The 23,757-nt window shown below is 38.8% G+C and overlaps 3 protein-coding genes across 5 annotated transcripts in view; 2 read left to right on the top strand and 1 right to left on the bottom strand.

Annotated features, from left to right (window-relative positions):
* Positions 1-14,218, top strand: part of LOC107693179 (mitogen-activated protein kinase-binding protein 1-like) — a 51,382-nt gene extending 37,164 nt beyond the window's left edge. Inside the window, exons 14-31 of the mRNA XM_016492471.1 lie at positions 3,532-3,657; positions 3,742-3,812; positions 4,700-4,821; positions 6,822-6,897; positions 6,999-7,110; positions 7,232-7,295; positions 7,396-7,518; positions 7,605-7,750; positions 7,932-7,978; positions 8,069-8,299; positions 8,693-8,817; positions 9,276-9,415; positions 9,517-9,702; positions 9,794-9,869; positions 9,982-10,139; positions 10,286-11,344; positions 13,737-13,822; positions 13,952-14,218. Coding sequence (XP_016347957.1) covers positions 3,532-3,657; positions 3,742-3,812; positions 4,700-4,821; positions 6,822-6,897; positions 6,999-7,110; positions 7,232-7,295; positions 7,396-7,518; positions 7,605-7,750; positions 7,932-7,978; positions 8,069-8,299; positions 8,693-8,817; positions 9,276-9,415; positions 9,517-9,702; positions 9,794-9,869; positions 9,982-10,139; positions 10,286-11,344; positions 13,737-13,822; positions 13,952-14,206 — 3,203 coding nt within the window. The 3' untranslated portion in view covers positions 14,207-14,218. The remainder of the gene's footprint in view (positions 1-3,531; positions 3,658-3,741; positions 3,813-4,699; positions 4,822-6,821; positions 6,898-6,998; positions 7,111-7,231; positions 7,296-7,395; positions 7,519-7,604; positions 7,751-7,931; positions 7,979-8,068; positions 8,300-8,692; positions 8,818-9,275; positions 9,416-9,516; positions 9,703-9,793; positions 9,870-9,981; positions 10,140-10,285; positions 11,345-13,736; positions 13,823-13,951) is intronic.
* Positions 14,219-16,805: 2,587 nt separating this feature from the next.
* On the bottom strand, positions 16,806-19,373 carry jmjd7 (jumonji domain containing 7). Of its 2 annotated transcripts, XM_016492469.1 has the most exons (8): positions 19,099-19,372; positions 18,587-18,740; positions 18,235-18,488; positions 18,084-18,140; positions 17,519-17,614; positions 17,317-17,393; positions 17,044-17,203; positions 16,806-16,919 (listed from the first exon to the last, which is right to left on the bottom strand). In XM_016492469.1, exons 1-8 carry the CDS (start codon positions 19,145-19,147, stop codon positions 16,831-16,833), a joined length of 936 nt encoding a protein of 311 aa, XP_016347955.1. In that variant the 5' UTR covers positions 19,148-19,372; the 3' UTR covers positions 16,806-16,830. The 2 variants fall into 2 exon arrangements, with proteins under 2 accessions (XP_016347955.1, XP_016347956.1); XM_016492470.1 differs by lacking the exon at positions 18,084-18,140 and having other exon boundaries at positions 19,099-19,373.
* Positions 19,374-19,751: 378 nt separating this feature from the next.
* Positions 19,752-22,912, top strand: tbpl2 (TATA box binding protein like 2). Of its 2 annotated transcripts, none has more exons than XM_016492347.1 (7): positions 19,752-19,877; positions 20,323-20,687; positions 21,226-21,313; positions 21,577-21,668; positions 21,802-21,969; positions 22,075-22,169; positions 22,602-22,912. In XM_016492347.1, exons 1-7 carry the CDS (start codon positions 19,830-19,832, stop codon positions 22,676-22,678), a joined length of 933 nt encoding a protein of 310 aa, XP_016347833.1. In that variant the 5' UTR covers positions 19,752-19,829; the 3' UTR covers positions 22,679-22,912. The 2 variants fall into 2 exon arrangements, with proteins under 2 accessions (XP_016347833.1, XP_016347832.1); XM_016492346.1 differs by having other exon boundaries at positions 21,799-21,969.
* Positions 22,913-23,757: the final 845 nt, after the last annotated feature.

Below are 23,757 nucleotides of genomic sequence, written 5' to 3'. Positions count from 1 at the left end.
CAGACACAGTGATGAAGCTGGTATGTGTTTGCAGTACACAAGCCACGGTTAAGACAGCTGACTCCACTGTGATGTGGCCCTATCTCTCTCTCTCTCTCTCAAACACGCGCGCGCACACACACACACACACGATGCGCAAAACTCCGCATTTGAACAGTCAATAGCAAATACTTATGATGATGATAGTGTTCAAGATGGCGCCGAGCATGGCAGCCGTGTTGCGAGCTCCGAGAAAACTCTGCAGTTTTTCGTTTGTTTTACTTGTTATTTTGTTGTTCTACGTGTTGGATGTTGTTAGTATAACTGTCTACGATAGACACACGCTTTTAAACATTGGCTCCTACGTCGCGCAACGCAAACCGGACTTTGAGTTCTTGAACGCCGGCCGGCTGTTTACAGACACCGCATCAGAGCCCTTTGTCTGGGCCGCACGGTCGCGACCGAGGAAACGCCGCCAGAAAAGGGGGAAGAGAGCCGGCGTGCTTGTCAGACTCAGACGTCATCCCCTCCGACCTCCTCTCCCAACCATTTTGCTGGCTAACGTTCAGTCACTGGACAACAAACTCTGTGAACTGCGGGCACGCATCTCATACCAACGAGAAACAAGGGACTGCTGCATTATTTGCCTCACAGAAACCTGGATGTCTGCAGAGGTTCCAGACTCAGCCATCGAGCTTACGGGGTTCTCCGTGCACCGCTCGGACAGAACAAAAGAGCTCACAGGGAAAAGCAGAGGTGGGGGCGTTTGTTTCTTTATCAACCGCTCGTGGTGTGATGAGAGGAACCTACACTCTATTAAATCCTTCTGCTCCCCTGATCTGGAATTTCATATGCTTCTGTGTCGACCATTCTGGCTACCAAGGGAATTTACAGCGATCATAATCACAGCTGTTTACATTCCCCCTCAAGCCAACACAGACCAGGCACTCAAGGAACTGTATGGGAATATATCTATGCACAATCAGCTTGTAACACTCCAAAGAGAAAGGAAAACTTGAAATCGCATCATATGACCCCTTTAATATAACTCCGACTGGATTCGTCTGAAAGAAAAAAGTCATATACACCTAGGATGCCTCGAGGGTGAGTAAAACACAGTCTAATTTTTTCATTAGTTTTCATTTTTGGGTGAACTAACCCTTTAAGCACAGCTCGATGAGAAACAGAACATCTGCTAGAACACACATAGAGGTACACAATCTCGTCTTCTTGATTGCTTTCTTCTCCTGCTCTTTCATGACACTGTGATAGGGTTCTCTCAGTTTAATAGACCATTGATCCCATCCACTATAACAGGCCAAAAATGGCTTATAATCTCATAACCTGCACAGTATTTAGACATTTTCTGCACTGAGTTATGTGGAATGGATGTAAAAAGGGTAAATTCAAAAGGTACTAGCATACTTATAAACTGCCCAGTCTGCATTCCAGATACAGTAGCTGTCCATCAGATAGATTTGCTCGTTTGGTTTCAACATGCACTTCAGAAAACAATTGCTTCATTCTAAATGGCCTGTGAGGATCTGTAATTCTCACGAGCTGCATTTTGATTAGTTTTTGCAGTGAAGAACATCACATTATCATTTGTGTGTCTGCTCTGCAGCCGTAAGAATATTAAGAGCTTTCACACGTGAATCTGTTGATAGAGATGAACGCTCATTTCAACATGATCTGGCTCATTTCTTCTGCTTATTGTTGCAAAAACATCTCCTGTTCTGTTCTCGCACTTTAAGAGGCATTTGCATCTTTTTCTTGACTGTGTGAGTCACACATGAACACAGCGTGTTAGTGAATCAGCTTGTGGGGTGAAAAGTGTGAACAAAACCAGAAGCCACTCTCAACACAGCTCACTGGATATTGAACTTTTAAACACTATTTCAGAAATGCAGTTTGGCTGGTGTATCCTTACAGAAATCTACTTAGGGGGGTACTGGTAATGGTATCAGATGATAATACAATGACATGTGTGACCTTGGACCACAAAACCAGTCTTAGGGCGTTCACACTTGGCGTCTTTTTTGAAGCTGGCAGCGTCTGTTTTACATTATAATCCTATGGAGTAAACCGTGTTTTCAAAAAAGTCCTGAACGCTTTTTTAAACGCCACCATCGGCGTCTTTTTCTGCAGCTCAGAGCATCTTTTCAAGTTGAAAAAAGTTACGTCAAGCGCCTTTTTGACAGCTGACCAATACCAAGCGAGTAGCGAGACCTATCGTTTTCATAACAACAAGAACAAGAAAAAATGGAGAAGGTGCCGGTAGATAAACTGATCGTACTAGTTTCGGAGCACAATATGATATGAGCACAAAATATTTAGTATAATAATAACGTTTTAATGTTTAGTCTAAAATATGCCGCAAACCGTGCATCATCCAACCAGAGCTCCTGGACTAAATTGTTGTAAGCACCATACTGGTTCCTTCCCCGTATAATGCCGTGCACCCACAAACATCGTTGTAAACCGACATTCTCTTCCCCGTTAACTTCAAAAGCCAACGCAAGAGCCAATTTCCTCTTTCTCGACATTTTTGCACCACATAGCGCTAGGCTACTGTTGCAATAGCAACAAAAGACGCCCTCGGCTGCTATTTGTAACAGAAACGCTGCCAGCTTTTTTTTGTTTTTTTTCACTAAAAAAACGCCCTTGTCAGCTTTTTCTTGTCAAAAAAGACGGCAAGTGTGAACATGGCCTTAAGTCGCACGGGTATATTTGTAGCAATTTGTATGGGTCAAAATTATCGATTTTTCTTTTATGCCAAAAATCATTAGGATATTAAGTAAAGATCATGTTCCATGAAGATATTTTGTAAATTTCCTACTGTAAATATATCAAAACTTAATTTTAATTTGTAATATGCATTGCTAAGAACTTTGTATTTGTTTTTTTTTTGTATTTGTTCGTTTTTGTTTTTTGTATTTGAACAACTTTAAAGGCGATTTTCTCACTATTTCGATTTTTTTGCACCCTCAGATTCCAGATTTTCAAATAGTTGTATCTCAGCCAAATATTGTCCTACCCTAACAAACATATATCAATGGAAAGATTATTTATCCAGATTTCAGATGGTGTATAAATCTCAATTTCAAAAAATGGATCCTTATGACTGGTTTTGTGGTCCCTTATGGTATTACATGAACACTGTATTCATGTTACACTGCCATTCAAAAGTTGATGTAGAATGGAGTCAGTATATTTTTAATGTATTTAAAAAAAAAAAGAAAAAAAAAGTCTCTTAGGTTCAGCAAGGCTGTAATTATTTGATCAAAATAACAGAACAGTAATATTCTGAAATATTATTACAATTTAAAATAAATGTTTTCTATTTTAATATATTTTAAAAATGTAATTTATACCTTTGCTGCAAAGCTGAATTTTCAGCATAATTACTCCAGTATTCAGTGTCACATGATACTTCAGAAATTATTCTAATATGCTGATTTGCTGCTCAAGAAATATTTTTTATTATTATGTTAAAAATGGTTGTGCTGCTTAATATTTTGGTGTTAACGTATTAAATATGTGTGTGTTTAGGGCTGAAACTGTTGGCCACCGCCAGCAGAGACAGACTGATCCATGTTCTGGATGCGGATCGGGAATACGGCCTCCTGCAAACACTGGATGAACACTCTTCCTCTATCACTGCTGTCCGATTCGCTAGTGAGATCTTGACAGCCTTGCCCAGTTTTATTTAACAACAAATGCTGGAAATGTTCATGTGTGACGTCTTTGTTTTTGTTCCAGCTAACGATGGGAAAGTCAGGATGATCAGTTGCGGTGCCGATAAGAGCATCTACTTCCGCACGGCACAGAAGGTGAGATCACTTTTTGTCACATTTAGGTGTTTATTATTTACCATAATCTATGATGTTTTCACTGGACATCTTTAAAATTGAAAGAGTGGCATTTCTTTCATTGAGTCCTGCCTCGGAGCTGTCAGATTCCTCAGGCCTAGAGAAACTGTTGCCAGAGCTTCAAAGAACACCTGATTTAAATAGACACACAAGCACTTAACACCCCTTTGCAAATGAGATACCAACGGCCAGTGATTAAGTGCGAGACACAAACAAGCACTTCTGACATCCTAAATGAATTCTGAGATATTAACTTTGAAGAGTCTCAGTAGGTTTCTGAATGAATTATAAGCTACTGAGATGAATTCACAAAACAATTAATAGAATTAAATATTTTCCAGTTAGAACCGCCATGAATATTAAAAATGTATGAGACGAATAGTTATGTAATATAAACATTATCCATGGATATGGTGGTATTAAAATTCTGTATTTTCCTATTATACTCTTTTCTTACTCTGTAATCTGCTTCTCAAAACCTTCAATCCAAACATAAAACCAGATTAAGGTGGACAATTGCTTTGGAATAAACTAATGGAGTGGACAAGTGATCAGATGTGCAACTGTAATATAGGCCACTTAAAATCACCTGCAGAACTTAAATCAGTTTAATTCTGACCTCAAAATGTGACCCAGGACCAGGGATCATTAAAAGACCGCTTGTTAAATATCATGCTTAAAGATCATTTCCATTCTCGTTTTGGAGAAAACATCCAAAAAGAATAATGAACACAGAAATGTTATTACGAATAGTTTTTTTGTTTTTTTTAAGAAAAACATTTTTTTTAAAGTAGTGTTTATATTGGTTATTCTTTGCACTGAACTAATCATTAAACATGCCAAAACAGACAGAGGAGGGAACAGCGTTCACACGCACTCATCACATAGTGAGGAAGACTACTCTGTATGACATGGACATCGACCCCACAAGGAAATACGCTGTTATTGGATGTCAGGATCGCAGCATCAGGTTTGTTTTATTATTTATTTTTTTTGCAATGTTGTTATTAATTGTAGTAAAAGTAGTAGTAGTTGTTTTATTATTATCCTGTCCTTTGTGCATCTCCTAGTTGAGCCTGTGTTGTTTTGCTAATGTGTTTGTATCATTGTGAACACGCGTTTTTGTATCTATATTTACATCAAGGTGTTTTAATTTCTGTAATTTAATAATTTCACAGTATCTTGACTCATTTATGTGGTTATGACTGTATAGACCTATATATTTCTGGACCTCATCTGACAGGTGTTACAGTCATCTGTAGCCGTGCTAGCAGCGTTAGCAGATTATCACTCAGGTGTTTGTACAGTAGGATGGCATTAGAGGCTTGACTGGTTAATCCAGTCACATTTAGCATGTTGTAGACCATGTGTGCACACACACGCACACACACACACACACACACTGAGTCAGCCTGTCTGTACTGTCTGAGACACCTGACCCACTAAAATCATTAGACACAATCTGATTGTCTCATCATGTGATTGTTTTACTTGGTGAATGTCACAAAAATGTGAAAAAAAAATCTAAAATTATATTTCGCCCTTTTTTTGTATGACATTATTTTCATGGTAATTAAACATTTCCCCCCAAATTTCCCCAAGTTTGAGTTTGTGTGTGTGTGTGTGTAATTTTGTTTTACTATATTGTATTACTATATTACAGTATTTTATAATCATCAAAAACTGATATCTGTACAACAAATTTTGCTATAGTGTATAAATTTTGTATTATATTAAATATACATTTGAGAAATAATATACATTTTATTTTTTGTACATTGTAGTTATGGTAAGTAATTTTTAAAGAAAGAAATATTTTTATTTATTATTATTATATATATTTTTTATTTTCTTTAATGACCTGGAGATTCGCCCTCCTGCTGATTTGACAATTTTCAAGTTTTGCTCTTTATTCTTCAATATTGGCACTCTTTTCCTCATTGTGCTTTGTAAGTCTCACTGTGCTGTCCCATACAAAAGGGCAACATTAGGAAGGAAGCAGCACAGCGCATGACTTGCAACTGTTTTCCTTTTGTTCATTCAAACTATGACTGCAAATTTATTCTGCACTGTGGGCAAGAAAAATGCCAGGAATGTCGTGTATAATACAGCCAGCCATTTACTGCCTTTGTCTCATTTTCACTGAAAGGAGCGTCTTTTCGATGCCGTTTGGTGCAGCGGCAATGAATGATCTTAAAATAAGAAGGCCTGACCTATACAAATATATCAATAGAGTCAATAGTCAGTGCTGTAGGCCTCAGTACTGGAGCTCATTCTGGGTTTTCAATGCCTCTAATGGGCACAGACTCTTTTTGTTCCTCGTGTAAGTCATGTGAAGCCTGAGGGGTTCATTGGTTCTGCTCCTCCCAAAGCTGGCAGTGCATTTGTTTGATCTGCTGTAAGGAATGGCAGTTGAAGGCACGAAGGCATAGCACCTCCAGGTGGCTGAAAAAAGAAGGGGGTAAAATACAGTACATAATTCTGCAGCACATTTGCCAAATCAAAAAGGAAGATTTAAATGGTGAAATTATACACTTTTAGATTTTTTTTTCTCCAGGCCACTTGTAATGTTAGCCAAGGTTTTCTGAAACAAACCAGTCATTATGTATAATAATACAAAAATGTATTATTATTATTTAAAGTTTTGGTTTGGTAAGATTTTGAAATGTCTCTGAAATAAGTTTGTTATGCACACCAAGGCTGCATTTATTTAATAAAAATACAGTAAAATATTATAACATTTAAAGTTACTCTTTTTTTTTTTTTTTATCTTCATATATTTTAAAATTGTATTTATTCCTGTCATGGGAAAGCTGAATTTTCACCATCATAACTCCGTGCTTCAGTGTCACATGATCCCACAAATCATTTTAATATGCTGATTTGCTGCTTAAGAAACATGACTTATTATTATCAATGTTGTAATTGCTTCAATATAAAAAAAGGTTTCTGCTACTTTTTTATTTGCAGGATTTTTAACATCTGCAATGGCAAACAGAAGAAAGTCTACAAGGGCTCCCAAGGGGAGGACGGGACCCTTATCAAGGTAGGCAGACCTTGAATGAAAAGATTAGTTATAAAATTAATTCAGATACTGCTTTTGATCTCAGTCATATGGTTATTGATATGTCTGAATGTGTTTATCAGGTTCAGACGGATCCCTCTGGTCTCTATGTGGCCACAAGCTGCTCGGACAAAAACATCAGCATCTTTGACTTATACACTGGAGAATGTGTGGCCACCATGTTTGGCCATTCTGGTAAGATGAACTCTGTGTGTGAGATTATGCAACAATAATGCTGTATTTTCAAGAAACACTTTTAAGAATAATTTTATCTGCTAAAATGAAGTCTAAGCATTGTGTTGTTGTCCTCTTTTAGAGATTGTAACAGGAATGAAGTTTACTAATGACTGTAAACATCTGATATCTGTGTCGGGAGACAGGTAGATATTCTGAAATCATCAATTTCTCAGATGAAGAATCCATTTTTGACTCACGCTCACCATATTACAATGTTAAATTTGCCTGCTGTTGTGTGTTCAGCTGTATCTTTGTGTGGAGGCTTTGTCCTGAGTTGACCATCAATATGAGACAACGGCTTTCGGACCTGAAACAGAACAGCAAACCTGTTCAGAAGACCCCTCCAAATAAACAACACACACTTGGGTATAAAGCCAGTCAGTCTAATGTGTTGCTTTTGCAATTACACAACTCAAAATGGTGATTTTATAGTGTTTTCTGGTTTGTATCAGCACAAGGAAAGAAAACCACAGTGCCCCGGTCATTGGCACCATGTCGTCCGACAGCGACAAAGACATGGAGGAAGAGGAGGGCATTGAAGAGGAAGATGAGATGTTCCCTCACCTGTCATCGGGCAGCAGTGGTGGCGAGGAGACAGGTAATGTATCCGACACTCTCCAGCAGTCTTAGTAAACTGGTTTGGCTAGTTATATATACTGCATCCGGCTCTTCTGGGTTGGGTTGGGTCACGTTGTGTGATTTTAGTGGGCGAGACTTCTTCCAAATGTTTATTTTAAGCTTTGTGAGCTTCTAATATTAGTGTTTGTTTCTGTTGCAAGGATCATCTGAAGAAAACCACAACACACTCAATTCCCACATGAAGAAGGTAAGAAAGTCTGTGACAAGTTTGCATAATTTTAGCTTTGATTCTCTCATTTTGTTGATGCTCTTTAACGTGCGTTCTCTCTCTTATCAGCAGTCCAACAGTTGTGAACATGAGGGTTCAGGTCCACGACCAAGACGGCGCTGGTCCAGGCGAATGGGTAGTATGGATCTGAAGGTGAAGTCCATGCTGGACCTGAGGCAGCTGGAGTCGTTCGCCATGCCTCTCTTCCCCAGCAAAACCCAAGACGTTCATAAAGATCTTCCACCGCCTAGGAACCAAGAACTAGGCAGCACCATCAGTCTGCAGACTATTGCCGCATGGGTAAACTTTATATGAAAATAAAACATATACGTACACTTCTAACTTTAATATCTAATGTGATACAATGACAAATATAGTTTCATGGAGCTAAACTTTTCACTGTACCAGCATGAATCTGTTCCACTTTGCAGCTTAAACCGATGAACCAGTTAATTTTTTGGATAAAATTCAAAATGTATGATGCAAAAATAATAAACCAGCATGCAACAAAGTTGAAACTCATTAGAATAATACTGCAGTGTCTTAGATAACAAGCCTTGGATATAATGCAGAAAAAATTGAATTAAATGAGAATGAATAAAGCTCTTGAAATTATTGCCTTGTATTTGTGCTCATGAATGCAGACTGCTTTGTTTGTTCTGTCTCTTTTTGACTTGTGTATCTTCTCTGTAGGCACCTGAAGAGAATGAACCAGGAGGACAAGCACGTCCTCATTACATCAAACTGTTGCCTCAAACCCCAGAGACAGAAGTGCTGTATCCTGAGGGATGTGAAGACCAAATCAGTCTTGCTGGAAGGTCAGTAAAAACAATCTTCGTAGCTTATTTTATTTACACTATAGGTGTACATTTTCAATATACATTGAATAATTCTGACAACCTAACATTTCTGATCATTTCACACAAACTATCTTTAAAGGGATACTCCACCCAAAAACAGAAATTCAGTCATCATTTACTCACCCACACGTGGTTCCAAACCTGTATGAGTTTCTTTCTTCTGTGGAGCACAAAGTTACTTTAAAGAAAGTTAGGTACAGTTGTGAGACATTTCTCAAAGTATCTTCTTTAATGTTTAAGAAAATAAGTCATACAGGTTTGGAATGATATTACAGTGAGTAAATTAAGACAGAAATTTCGTTTTTGGGTGGAGTATCTCTTTAATTGTGTAGTTAGAATTCATAATATGATGCAAAACACTGTTTTGAGATGATCCTCAAATACCTGTCCGCTCCCTTCTCTTTGTTTGTGCGTAGTGAGTATCAAGTGAAAAAGCTGCCTCATGGAGTGAGATGTGCTAAAGTGAACTCTTGTCCTGAGAAGCAGAGTCCAGACAGCGCCTGCTCTATGGAGTATTCCAGCAGTCGTCTTTCAAGCCCTGAACGCCCTGGAGAAGGTATTTAAAAACTAAACTAGTAGACTTGCATGATCATTTCAGTAATTGCAATGGGTCCTTGATGAGATAAAGGAATGTATATTTCCGTGTGTTCGCTGTAGACTCTGAGCCGACTGAGCCATTGAGTGTAGATGGAAACTCATCAGAACTGGATATGGAAGATCTTGATGAGGAAGAGGAGGACAGCCTGAGGAAGAATGCGGTTCAGACTCCTGTACCTCAGACCCCAGACCAGGAGGCGTTTCTCAAGAGGCACTTTGCAAACCTGTCAGACCTCAACAACACTGGTAGGGTGTTTGTACTGTACATGTTCACAATTTGCTTAAAAAATTTTTCTTTAATGTTAGAAGGAGGTCTCATACTCTTTTTCTTTGGCAGCAATTCCAACCAGAGTAACTCCAAATATCTCTGACAGCATGTCATCGAAGTTTCTCTCTCAGAACTCTCCTAGCAGGTAAGAAACATTCACACTTTGACCAAATCCCTTCCAATCGTGACATCTATTTTCAATGATATTTGGACTTCTGAAGGGCAAACATGACCATGCTCTGCCCCTTCTTTACCAGAACTCCATTCCCGTTCCCCTCAAACAAAAGCAGTGACATTAAAACCACCAGTGGAGTTGTACGCAGACTGATCAGCCCTGTCGCTAAAGCTGCCGCAAGTCACAACAGTTCTGCAGGCATGAGGAAAGCTCAGTCTATCCACAACATCTCCTCAGAGGGTAAATCATCCATGAACTGGTGCTACTCAATATGGTGATATGGAGTATTTCACATAGGGTTTAGGATATTGTTTTGCATTAGTTACTCCATGGGGCTCGTCTTCTTTACTCACATTAATCACTTGTTTCCTCCCTCTTCTGATCAGCTGACGCGGTCCAGATATCCAGTCGTCCTTTTAAGGAAGTCCATCCACAGTCGCAGACTCCAGACCACCAACAGACGCAAAGACCACGGCGTTCCCTTCCTACCGTCCCGCTCATCAGCCCCACGACTGCCCTGCCAAAGGACATCACCACACCTACCAAATCCAAATCCCGTTCCTACATGAGTCCTACCACTAGCTCTATGGCCAAGATGTCCCGCTCTGTTTCCATGGGTGACAACTTGAATGTGGTAGAGCTAGAAGACACAGGATCTTCAGACCTACGCCGGGGCTCAAGTTCGGACACTTCCAACCCTCGGAGCACCTCCCAAAGCAAGCCCACCACTCCTGTTGCCCAGGTTTCATCCCCTAATACTTCGGCATCCCCATTTCCAGGCCCCTCCATGCCCCATGCAGCAGTCATACCCACGCTGAGTGCTGGCTCAACTGGAAACTCTTCCTCTAAAGGTCTCCAGGTCAAACTGACTGGCAGTGCTCGACCACTGCTCCATATAGACATTCCTAATCCTCTTCCAGATAAACCCTTGTTATCTTCCCTCTCGCCATGCAGCAAGACCCCCAAACCTGAACAAAAGGAAAAGGAGTCCTCAAGTAGAACTCCAACAACTCCCTCTTCAAATCCTGGAGCAGTTCACTTGCCCAACAGCATTGTACAACCGGTTACAGCTGTTTGTTTGAGTCCATCTGAAACCCCAGACCAGATTGAGCTTAGTATGGTACTTGGTCCCAGCCAGACCAAGAATTTAACGGAAGATGAACTCCACTCGCACACAGAGCCGAGAAAAGAGGACACCTCCAAGACTGAGTGCCCTCCCATGAGCCGGTGCAGTCTAAGTCTTCTTCCGTCTTCCTCAGGATCTCAAGATTCAGGTTGGCCAGGACATCAGTCTTCCCTTGTTCCATCTTCTGTTCTGCTACGGCTTGGGCTGTCTAAACACTTCTTTACCAAAGGGCTCTGGCCTCTCTCATCCTCTACCTCCTTCATCACATCCTTCATCTCTTCTTCACCCTCTTCCCCCATTAACCATTACCACCTGCAGGGTGAGGCATGCTCCTACTAACACTTGCTGTAACGTCTATCCTCTAATCCAGTGGTACTCAACCAGTTAAAGGCACAATATGTAATTTTCGCCGCTAAAGGGCATGTATTCGAAATAAACAAATAGACAAAGGCGTAGTTTGAAGACGCTGTGACTGAGTGTGGAATCATGGGTGTTGTCATCATCTCCACAGCCGATGCAATCCGACGGGACTCGGGCAGAAATCATGTTCATGGATGAGCTAATGATTTATTAACGTAGTAGAATGAAGCAGGGTGAGGCTGAAAGCCGTCGAAGCGAAACGAGGCCGCTGAACAAGCGTGACACACGGCTCGAAAGCAGCGGAGCGTTTATTATGCCACAGTCGACCGCTTCCGCTCCTTCCGGTCGTTCTTATGTGGGGGAAAAAAGCAGCGCTGTTTTATCATACTAGATACATTTGAAAGTTCTGTTATAATGCTACTCTGTGCGGTCGTCACCGGTCTATTAAAACGCACAACATATTAAAGCGTCTTTGGTGTTTCCATGTTTTCTACAAAACCGGAAATCGATGGGTTATGACGTCATTGGCAGGTGACACAATGACACTATGGACACGGTTCGTGTCACTAGTTAAAACTGGAGGGCCACTGTCCTGCAGAGTTTAGCTAATCAAGCTCTTACTAGGCATACTAGAAACTTCCAGGCAGGTGTGGTTTGGACACCTCTGGGTTAGGGCAAGGGTGTCCAATCTCCTGGGGGCCACTTTCCTGCAGGGTTTAGCTCCATCACACGTGCCTGGAAGTTTCTAGTGATCCTGAAAACCTTGATTAGCTTGTTCAGGTGTGTTTGATTAGGGCTACAGCTAAATTCTGCTGGAAGGGGCCTCCTTCAGGAACAGGATTGGACACCCCTGGGTTACGTCAAGGGTATCCTTCTGATTTTACAGTAGGGCAGTGTTGCCAAGTCCACGGACTACTTTAACACTGTTGCCACGGATTGTTTTTCATGTCCGTGGGTTGAAGTGACCCTAATAATGTGATATTTAGCCCCTGGAATGCGAATTGTACCAGGGGAACCCCACCAAATACATGTATTTTTATCCCCCGGAAGGCAATTTTTACCAGGGGACCCCCCTCGAAACACGATTGGGCTAGTTTTGGGTAGCAATTGGGTGGGTTTTGTTGCGAAAACCTGGCAACCCTGCAGTAGGGTTAATATTTTGTTAGGGCAAGGGTATCCAATCCGAAAACTTGCAGTTTGCACGTGTTTTAACCATTACAGTTTAAAAACAAGTGATTTTAAGCCGTTGAAATGCAATCAGCAGCGAAAGAGAACTCATTTCGCCATATGCGCGTGCTGTCTGAGAGCAAAAACAGGCGCATGCACCTGAAGACGGTGCTCAGAGTTCGAGAGTATTGGAGTTATTTTTGCCTCTTTATAGGCCTTGAATGGTTAAACACACACACTTGTATGTGTCACAATGCCCGTCTATGCAAGCATCCTCTTAAACACAGTAATTTAAGTCTTAAGTGAAAGCAAACAGCTGAGAAAGAAAACGTGTAACAGTATACTGGATCCAGGCAGCTCCTAAAGTGACAGCAGTTTAATATTCCTGCTGTCTGACATTCATGTCAATCAAACAACAAAAGAGAGAATATCTCTCACTGTTCTTGACTAAATAACTTTTGTAACTTTAAGAAGAAATATATTTAATTTACAGTGAAGAATATGCAGTGTTTTTATACATTTAATTACTTTATACAATGTATGTAGCATTTCTTATTTATTTGTTCTACTGTAGTTTTTTTTTTTTGTCCTCTTGCTTGTAATTAGTTTTTTATTATTTAATCGCTGACTGTTTACTTGTCTTCAGTGAGTTTTTTTTATTTTATTTAGGCTAGTATTAATTTTTTGTGATACTGACATGGTGACAAGAATTATGAAATTTCTGTGGTATCAAAAAAAGCCTTATTTAAAGCAAAAATAACTATATCATGATATATATCGTTGCCGTGAAATAAAATTCATTGTATCGTGATTTTGGTCATATCGCTCACCCCTACTCCAGGACCAAAACTGTACCCGGAACAACATTCCTACCAACCATTCATTAACCTCTGGTCTTTAGGACAAGGTCCTGCAACAATATTCATATGATTAACCATTTCCCTCTTGTTTTAATCTTGGGGTTGTTCTTTGGAATGTTGTTTCGGGAACAACGAATGACGTTAATCCATGTCATATTTCTGTAAATCACTTGTGCTGAGTACCACTGCACAAAATCATTTTCCATGCTCATAGTTCTCAGATTTACTTTTCTTTGTATGCTCAGTCAAAATTGTATGTTTTTGTTGCTCGGCTCATTTTAAGACACAGTATGACTCTAACAGAGCTCGGTTTCTCCTCTGCAGACACATCTCTCAATGTGGATTCTTGTAGGCTGGCTGCCAATGAATTGCAGAGCAGTTTTAAAAGAGCCTCCCACCTCTACAAAATGGTAGGTTATCATTTGGCCACATTCACATGTAATTGTAGAGTAGGCTGCACTTCAGCCCACGCGTCTGCCTAAACTGTTTTGTGCGGGTGACTTGAATCTAACTTTGCATATGTGTGTGCGCTCCTGTAGCTAAGCAACTCCACCGACTCCAGTGAGGAGCAGCAGGAAATGGCACATGTGCTGGCCGAAGCATTTGAGGCGATGAGAGACGAGCTCAATTGCCTGCCACCATGCACTCCTTCAAGATCTCCCAGCACTTGCACTGTGCGCACAATAGCTAACAGTGATGCAACATTAGGTGACGACAGGACACTTGCCCTTTTAGAGCAGTACTCCAGACTGCTGCTCAGTGCAGTGGAGAAGAGGATGGACAACAAAATCTGATTTCTATGATTTCTAACAGGATACCAAGCCATGAGACTGCACAGCAGACTCTTTTAAATAGCGAGGAGCTTTTAATAAAGAGATTGAAAAGAAATTCCACTATCCTACCTCCCTGTTTAGCATGCTACTATGGCAGCAACACACCCCAGACTTTTCTCACCCCTTTGCAAAATGTTGTGCCCTGCCACTAAAAACGCATCCAGATAGTTTGGCCATCGTAACTTTTGAATGACCTACACGGCATCAGGGAGAGTAACTGATTATATGGTTTTGTTAACTGCATGGTACAGCAAAATTGATTCAGTGGTTATCGTCTTGAAAGACGAATAAGCAATTTTATATAGATACAATATTCTGTCATGTGCAAAAACAAACTGTTGTTGAGAGGAATCTCCAGCAACCACCATTTATTTGAACATTGTGTTTGATATTTTTAGAAATTCTCAATGCGCTCTTACGAAGGGATCGGTATCCCTGGAAGTCTTAGCCAGGCAGATTTGGCTCACTTTTGCCTTTTATTATGGAATGATTTTTATACTGTGTTGTGTTTGTGCTGATACTCTCAAGTTGAATTGGGATGTCGGGGTTCATATTTATTCTCATGTGATAGGTCAAGGAGTCGCACAGAGGCTCTTCAATGTTTGTTTGTTGTATAGTGTCAATGTCCTGATGCCCAGCAGTCAGTTGGGTGCCAGAGAAAAAATGGGGGAATTTGAAGGATGATTTTGTATTGTTTTATTTGCAGGACTTTTTTGTACTTGAATGGTAACTGTCTCATGGATACAGGTGCCTTAATCTCGACCAGCAATTTGTTTGAAGGAATGAATCTGGCATTTGTAATTCAAGCAGGGTTATATATCGAAATGATCAGTGATATTTGGATGTTGTCCACCTCCAATTGATTAATTCTAGGCTGCAGATTGTGACAAAAACAAAACTGCCATAAAAACACTGAATTGAATTGATTGTTCTGGTGACACTGATAGAGTTGCAATAGCCAAGTAGATAAAGTTTTGTGCACAAATTATGAGAATGGTTTACAGATTTGACAGAACTTTGATTTTGAAAATACCCTTATCCTGAAAAGCATTTTTACAGAAAAACTTGTTTTCCAATTATGACTTCTTAAAGGTGTTTTATTGTTATGTGATGTGCTCTGTTATTTTCCCCAAGAGCTAAACAAAACAGTCACTCTGTATTCCAGTCTTTCCCACAATCCATTGCTATCTTGGTTAAGGTGTTGCCTCTCTGACCTCTGCTTGAAACAACTCTTCTTTTTCCGTGATAATATTGATAATGTACAGTAAGGCACTTGTTGTGTCATTAAGCTTAATTAAGCAAAATGATGGCGTAATATGTTAAGTGTACTGTAACTTCTTATATAGATGGACCTGCACATATTTTAACGTGTCCAGCTCTTCTACTGATACAAAACCAAGCTAAAGCCAGGTGCACACTGTACGATTTTGGGATCTTAGAAGATTGTTTTGTCAACGGGACAAATTGACGGGAAAATATTCACAGTCTTTGATCGCTTAAGTTAACGCCGTCAGTGGTGACCAAAGATTTATATCATAGAGCCTGACATAAAATACAGTCGACATGGCTTTTTCTCACAGGTGTCATATTGTACGATCTGACATTAAAAAAAAAAAAAAGTTGCAGTGTACACCCAACTACTCGGCAACTAGTTCAGCTGCAACTTGCCTGTTGTCTGAGATGCATAAATTGTATTTATTGACTTGATGCTTAGTCACATTCTCTTGTGCTTTTGGTACAAATTTATTAACAATGAAAGATGCAAAATGTGCAATTGCAACAACAATGCAAATTTTTACCCAACTGTTACATACCCCTTTTCACCAATGGCAGATTGCACTGGCAGTCTTGTAGTTAAATAGATTTATTTACACCCATTATTGTATGCAACTCTTATTTGCCATCTCGTGACAAATGCTATGGCTTTAAGCAAGACTGAAAATGCATGAGATGAAAAATGATATATAAAGTAAGCCCAAACAGATTTGATTTAGCTAGCTAGTGGGCTAGTGATGTAGCAGAAGTGAAAACCGTACAGTAGGACTGCATCAGTAACAAAAGTACTGTCAGAATCCGCATGAATACACTACATATGCATGAAGAAAGGCAGAATTTATGGTTGGCTCGCTCCCTGAACTAGAATGCATGGTTGTACGCTTGACCTGCTCCTCATGAACAATCATGCAAACCTTCTGCTTTCAGCACTATCTCTGTGGTGACCAGCTCTGCTTTCCTCTAACCTATTGACAGTTGATCAAGATGTAGTCTAGCATTACAGATGGACCAGTGCTCTCCAAGACCGTTTCTTTTTGGAAACTTGTGACTTTGTCTTACCTTTTGCTCCAAACCGAAGTCAAGTGTTTCTATTCTCAGTGTTTATACAATCTGTCACCTGAAATCTCTTTCTCAGAGAAGTCAAACAAATAAAACTGTATTTATTACATGTTAAACTGCATTATTTATTGCAATATATATTCTACTATATCACGAAAAATGTACATGCATATCTCATGAAGTCTCCACATGTAAAGCCAGCAGCTGTTGATAATCGATTATATCAACCAAATCTTCACCTTTGAACAGTCTCACAGTGATCCAACAGCGTTTGTCAAGGACTCCACAAGCTGGAAATAATTGTACTTCATATCATATTCCATGTCATACCAGAAATTCACTGTCAAGACAAAAAGAGCAGTTTCATTCATTAGTTTCACTGTAGAACGTAAGTAAAGTACAGAACAGAATTTGCAAGCCAAGTTGGTATTGTTTGCAATATTACTGGCGGCCAAATCACCAACCCGCTATGCAGCCATGAGACTGTCTAACGTGGTGGAACCACAGGGAGGGCAGGTACAACATCTCTCCAGCTTTCACAGTGCAGAGCAGAGGTTTAGCCAGCCTGTAGGAGGGATATCTATCATAATCTGGGTTCAGGGGGTCTAGAGGGATCCAGGGCACCTGAAAGATTGCAGGATTCTTTTTTTATAAATGTTTTAAAATGTATAATCATAACATTAATGTAAAATATACAACTGCATTCCAATAAGCATTTGTAAATTATATGAACTCACTTTGGTTGAATCTTCCTCGTCCACTATTTCAAAGTTGCCATCTTCTTTCTGTCTGTACGTCGCTGGCTGGTAGAGCTCTATGTTGAGGAAATAATACACAATGCCAATAGATGGTCCTGAGGCCATTTTCTTGTTAAAAAGCATTCCGTTTTCAAACTAAGCAAGAAAAATAAAATAGCTGGATAAAGAGACCACTTCTTACCATACGGTATGAAAGGTCTATCAGTCGGCGGAAGCAAAATAAACTCTTTCTGTCCAGTGATCACACAGTACAGGTTCTCATAATGATCTTTATGCACTACAGAGGAAAAAATGGTGCTTGCTCACAAAAATGCTTACATAAATTAAGTGTTTAAAGCAGTGGTTTTCAACCGTTTTGACTACATTGCCCCCTATTGTCCACAACAATATTTAAAGGCCAATAATGGTAAGGGTAAGTATTTAAAAAAATATTTTTTACTCACAATTTCTACCAAATAACATATTTTAGAGCTTGGCCTAACTAGAAAAATGCATATTCATTATTAAAATTCCCATGTCGTTTTATGATTTTATTCATTTACATGACTTTTCCATATCAAGAATTCATACTTTTAAACTTAGGCTACCTCCTATATAAGATTTCTGTGGATATTCTGGTTCTTTCATGAAAAATAAAACATTTGTTTTAAAAATATTTTTTGTTGTTTTAGCTAATGTTAATGCTTGTTTTGGCCCGCTAAAGTTGACAATATTTTACGTTTACAAACAAATGAAGACAAACTGACTTGATGTGACAGCGCTTTCCTCCCCAAGCCAGAAATTTACAGCATCAGGCTGTTTTCCTAAATTATAAAAATTGACATTTCACATTATTCAGCCATTATCCAATCAAAGGCACATCCAGGTAGATAATGAATGCAAACTGTGTGGACTTACCAAGAGCTTCACTCATCCAGAGGATGTGAGTCTGTACGTCTCCTGTCAGCTCCGGTAACTCCTCAGTCAGATTTGAGCATTGCTTCTGAACGTAAAACACACCACTGCACTTCACCTTCCCCTCAATGATGTCCAGCAGAGAGCTAAAGGTCATCTGACGCTCCTCTGGCATCACAAAGCGATCCCCGTTCACGGCATCTGCATATCCGTTTGGAGTGACAGCCACACTGATGACTTTGGAGCCCACTTTCTCTCTGCACAAATATGAAAAAAAGTTTTGCAGAAACATTTTCAGGGAGGAAAGTTTAAATGTTAGAACTCTCAGGCTGATCTGATCATCTGATTGGCTCACCTGAGATATGTGGCGTTCCATTTAGACAAAGCTGGCCAATCACTGAAGGCATTGTGAATGATGCAGGGCTTGTTGGGACCAATCCAGTCACGATAAAACTGAAGTGGAGAGAGGGGCCCATCCAGGTATGGCACTGTATCATTAAGATAAAGCTCTGAGGAAGAGAAGACAACGATATCACTGATATAAGTCTTTACAAGTCTTTCAACAAAAAGGTCTTGCTTATGTTTTTAATGTTATGTCAAAAAACAACCTTATAGTAACATTGTTTTCGTAACGATTAAGCCCAATTTTATATACTTCTTTTAATTTTGAGGTAAGATATATGAAAATATTTGTTATGGTGCAGAAGATATTTTTTTCTACTGCACCAAAATATATAATTTAACATAAAAAATTATAAATGTAAATATTTTATTGCATGTAAATTATCTATACATCTTTTGCCTGTTTTTTTTTTATCGTCATATGAATGTATATTGTAGTATATAATAGACAGTAAGTGAACTCACCTCGAGCTTCTTTAGGAAAATTTCTCAAGCATTCTTTAACTGCATCCATAACACTATCCACGTTTCTCTAAAACTAATACTGACTGGTGATTTTTCACATGCCTCCGTCAGCTTAAAATACTCATAATATACTTTCTTCCCATGCATGCCTACCAATTCATACTATACAATGAAGTATTAATGTTTTAAAATAATAAGAGACAGCTCGCATGCACTCTTCACATGTTTAACAGTTGTTTAATGTTCGTCTTCCGCTCATGCGCAAAAGGGACTGTTTACAGCGTCGCGTCTGTCTCCCTCTACTGGCCGGAGACTGCACTTCAGGAAAATGTATTTATTTATGTTTTAAAGTAACGTTTTGTTATATTGTTAGCCCAAATAGAAAAATGTTGAACAGGAAAAGAAAATATTTGGTTATTCTTGCAGTCCGTACAGATCATTTTTGTGAGTTGCTACATATATACATATATATATATTATATATATTCCACATTTTATATGCTCTATATATATATATATATATATATATATATATATTAAAATTTTAGTTCACTAAACAGAACAAAACTAAACTTAGTTTTGATGACATGATTTGTCACGCCTCTGTGAGTAGCTTCACACTTGACGCCAATTAGATCGCATCCTCAGGTAAAGTGCCAGCACTATTATTTGGACTAGGATACTTTTCTCGTTTTTTGCAAATCTGTTTTCTTCCAATGGACATTAAGGAACATGGATGAGGAGGCATCTCTCGAAAATTACTTTGACCAGAGTATTGCTGTAAGTTGTGAAATAAATGGCTGAAATTGCCAAGTCTTTGTTAGTTGAAAACATAATCAGTCTAATCGAGAGGCACTCAAGTCTGCATGTTCTTATAACAAATTAAGTAATTATAAATAAGAAAATCGGCATATTTAAGAGGAAATATGGAATAAATAAATACATTTGAAACCTTACAACAGAAATGGAAAAAATGGACAAATTAATAAAATAAAATATTTCAAATTAAATTTTGATTTTAATACGACTAAAATATTGCTGTACACTTTAAAATGTTAACAACGCATTTAAAAGATTATTATTTTTTTAAATAAATGTCCTTGTCATTTATGTATTCTTTTATTTATTTGGAAGTTTGTTTCCCTTTAACAATATATGGTGCTTTAAATTTATATTGATGCATTATAGCCTATAATGTTTTTTGTTTGTTTTTGGTTCTCCTAAGGGTTCATCTGATTACATCTTTGAGGGGGATCTGGGCCTACAGGGTCCAGCTCCACAGCTCCAAGATTCCTCTTTCCTGTCCTCTTTAACCTCTCAAGAGAAAGATCTCACTGAGGACTTGGACCTGAGCTTCTTACCAGATGAACTGGGCACTCAAGATGAGCTGTCACAGGCTAAGAATCTCAGCAGGAATGAGGACAGCGGCATTTACACCGACTGTCCTCTGAGAGAGTCGACAGAGGGAGATACTGACACCAGTAATTCTGCACAAAACGCCTCGCAGTTCAATCTCCCGATGACTCCCATGACCCCTATGACCCCCATGACCCCAGTGGCAGAGAGTTCAGGCATAATCCCACAATTACAGTAAGGCATTTTATGGAGAAAAAAAAAATGTGAAGAATGTGTATCCGGGATTCTTTTTAACATCTTATGGCATCATATAAGCCCAGAACTTTTTTAAATTCTTTTTGCTTTCAAACATTGCTACACTCTTAAAAACAAAAGTTCTTTATTGGGTTCCACGAAGAACCTTTTTAACATCTGTGCATCCTTTCAATTCCACAAAACGTTCTTTATAATGGAAAACGGTTTGATTATATAAAGGTTAGATTATTAAAATGTGCTTCACACTAAGAAGACATGGTTCTTTTAAGAACTGTTCACTGAAAGTTTCTTTGGGGAACCAAAAATGGTTCTTCTTCTATCTATTTTTAAGAGTGTAAAGGCTGTAAAATGCTTTAACTCCATGATTTAAGTAAACCAAATGTCTGCAGTAAGTTAGTTACATTTGAATAGAATCCTTTGCACTACTTTAAGTATAGAGTGATTACGTTTGAAGCACCAGCCATTGCATCCTAATTTTGTATACTATATTTCCAAACCTGTTTTTGATCATACACAGGAATATTGTGTCAACAGTGAATCTTGCTTGCCCTCTGAATCTCAAATCCATTGCACTTCAAGCTCGAAATGCTGAATACAACCCAAAGGTACTTTTCTACTGTAGTTTATATATGCAACACTATATAGAATTGTATTAAATCATAGACGAAACACACATTTGTATAGCTTTCTTAAAGTAAAAGTTCTTGTAAATTTTGTCATTGTTTATTCTGTATGCTGTTGACATAAGGATGAGTAAAAATAAATGACAGAGGTTCCATTTTTGGGGGAACTCTTCCTTTAACTTTGTGTTTTAGGTACATTTTTCAGTCTTTTCAGTAGCATAACTCCAAACTTTGCCTATGTATAGCGTTTTGCTGCTGTTATAATGAGGATCCGTGAACCAAGAACTACTGCTCTCATATTCAGCTCTGGGAAAATGGTCTGCACTGGGGCCAAGAGGTATACATAATATATATTCAGAACTATAATGCATTAGGGTAGCACAACTGTAAAATAGATAGATAAAACAGATAGTCTCACATGTGTCTTTTACCCTACATTTGCCTTTCCCTTTGTTTATCTTTCCAAGCAGTGAGGAGCAATCTCGCCTTGCTGCACGGAAATATGCCCGGGTGGTACAGAAACTTGGTTTCCCCGCCAAATTCCTTGACTTCAAAATCCAAAACATGGTTGGAAGTTGTGACGTCTGCTTTCCTATCCGCTTAGAAGGCCTGGTCCTCACTCACCAGCAGTTCAGCAGGTCTGGACAGGCGTCTGTCTGTCTGTCATAATTAAGTTTGATGGTTACTGGCCCACAATATAAGTGGCCTTGTAACATCTGTCTTTAACCATTTTACCCCTCCAGCTATGAGCCAGAGTTGTTTCCTGGATTGATATATCGCATGGTGAAGCCACGTATTGTGCTGCTGATTTTTGTGTCTGGAAAAGTTGTGCTCACAGGTATAGTTGATATATAGTCGTATTCACTAGTCTAATCTCACATAGTCCAATTTTAAAGGAATAGTTCACCCAAAAATGCAAATTAGCTGAAAATGTACTCACCCTCAGGCCATCCAAGAGTTTGTTTCTGCATTGGAACAGATTTGGAAATATTTAGTATTACATGATCAATTGCTCACCAATGGATCCTCTGCAGTGAATGGGTGCCGTCAGAATGAGAGGCTAAACAGCTGGAAAAAACATCACAATAATCTACAAGTAATCCACACCACTCCAGTTCATCAATTAACGTCTTTGAAATAAAAATCTGCATGTTTATAAGAAACAAATCTCCAAATCATAAGCACATTTTCATTTTTGGGGAACTATTCGAAGTGTTGCATTGAAATTGTTTTGTAAAACTCATTCTCCTCATGTTATTATGATTTTTAGGTGCGAAAGAGCGGTCAGAGATCTATGAAGCCTTTGAAAATATTTACCCCATCCTGAAAGGGTTCAGGAAGCAGTAGAAATGCTGCGCTTACACTTACATGTGCTGCATGTGAATATTTGTCTATAACGATGTGCCTCGTATCCATATATGAGTGGTGCTTGAAAGGTTTGATTGCAATAATTTAATCAAAACTTTTGTTATTGCGCTTTTAGTGTTTTTACGTTTACTTTATGTTGTCTGCATTAGTGAGGGTTGCTGAAATAACAGCATTCCAGAGCTTACTGTGAAAAATAAATGTTTTGTTAAAATATTCAGCTTTGCCTTATGTGTGCTCTCATATGGAGACATGTCCACTTCGTTTATGACTGTTTTGTCCTTTTTGTACATGTTGAACTTGCTGATGCAGGTAAATAAACTTTGAAGACTTCTCTTTTGCAGAACCAATGAAATGAAATGAAGCTTTATTTCCTTTATAGCTATATATCAAAGAATCAAATGTAATATATATATATATATACAGTCGTGGTCAGAATTATTGGCACCCTTGGTAAATATGATCAAAGAAGGCTGTGAAAATAAATCTGCATTGTTCACAATTCAATTCACAAATATCTAACCTTTCATTGAACTAAAACAATTGAAAATGGGGGGAAATATCATTATGAAATAAATGTTTTTCTCAAATACATGTTGGACACAATTATTGGCACCCCTAGAAATTCTTATGAGTAAAATATCTGTGAAGTATATTCCCATTCATATTTACAATTTTGAGCATACCAGGGTGGTTATGAACATGAAATTAAAGACTAAAGACTCTCCAAGGACCACAGCTGGAGAATTGCAGAAAATAGTTGAGTCTCAGGGTCAGAAAACCTTAAAAAAAAAAAAAACAGCACCTACACCACATGTTGTTTGGGAGGGTTTCAAGAAAAAAAATCAAGAAAAAATGCTCTCATCCAAAAACAATCCTCGGCATATTCTGCTGTCAGACACGACTGGAACTTCAAATGGGACTGGCTTCTATGGTCAGATGTAACTAAAAACATTTGCTTTTTAGCAGCAAACACTCAAGATGGGTTTGGTGTACACAGGGATAAAAAGTACCCCATGTGTAGAATGAAATATACTGCTGTATTTTTAATGTTGTGGGCC

The sequence above is a fragment of the Sinocyclocheilus anshuiensis genome, unplaced genomic scaffold, assembly GCF_001515605.1.
Source record: "Sinocyclocheilus anshuiensis isolate Anshui unplaced genomic scaffold, SAMN03320099.WGS_v1.1 scaffold222, whole genome shotgun sequence".
NCBI lineage: Eukaryota > Metazoa > Chordata > Actinopteri > Cypriniformes > Cyprinidae > Sinocyclocheilus > Sinocyclocheilus anshuiensis.
Note: the sequence above shows the minus strand (reverse complement) of the source record. Positions and strands in the feature narration are given on the sequence as shown.

What these genes read in the sequence shown, in the direction of transcription:
- jmjd7 (XM_016492469.1), bottom strand. Translation starts at nt 19,147, where the DNA reads ATGGATGCAGTTAAAGAATGCTTGAGAAATTTTCCTAAAGAAGCTCGA. An exon ending in ACGAGGAAGATTCAACCAAA is followed by an intron (nt 17,204 to 17,316) that starts GTGAGTTCATAT and finishes GCAATCTTTCAG; the next exon opens with GTGCCCTGGATCCCTCTAGA. An exon ending in GTCTCATGGCTGCATAGCGG is followed by an intron (nt 16,920 to 17,043) that starts GTTGGTGATTTG and finishes TTGTCTTGACAG; the next exon opens with TGAATTTCTGGTATGACATG.
- tbpl2 (XM_016492346.1), top strand. Translation starts at nt 19,830, where the DNA reads ATGGATGAGGAGGCATCTCTCGAAAATTACTTTGACCAGAGTATTGCT. An exon ending in ACTTTGACCAGAGTATTGCT is followed by an intron (nt 19,878 to 20,322) that starts GTAAGTTGTGAA and finishes GGTTCTCCTAAG; the next exon opens with GGTTCATCTGATTACATCTT. An exon ending in ACTCACCAGCAGTTCAGCAG is followed by an intron (nt 21,970 to 22,074) that starts GTCTGGACAGGC and finishes TTACCCCTCCAG; the next exon opens with CTATGAGCCAGAGTTGTTTC.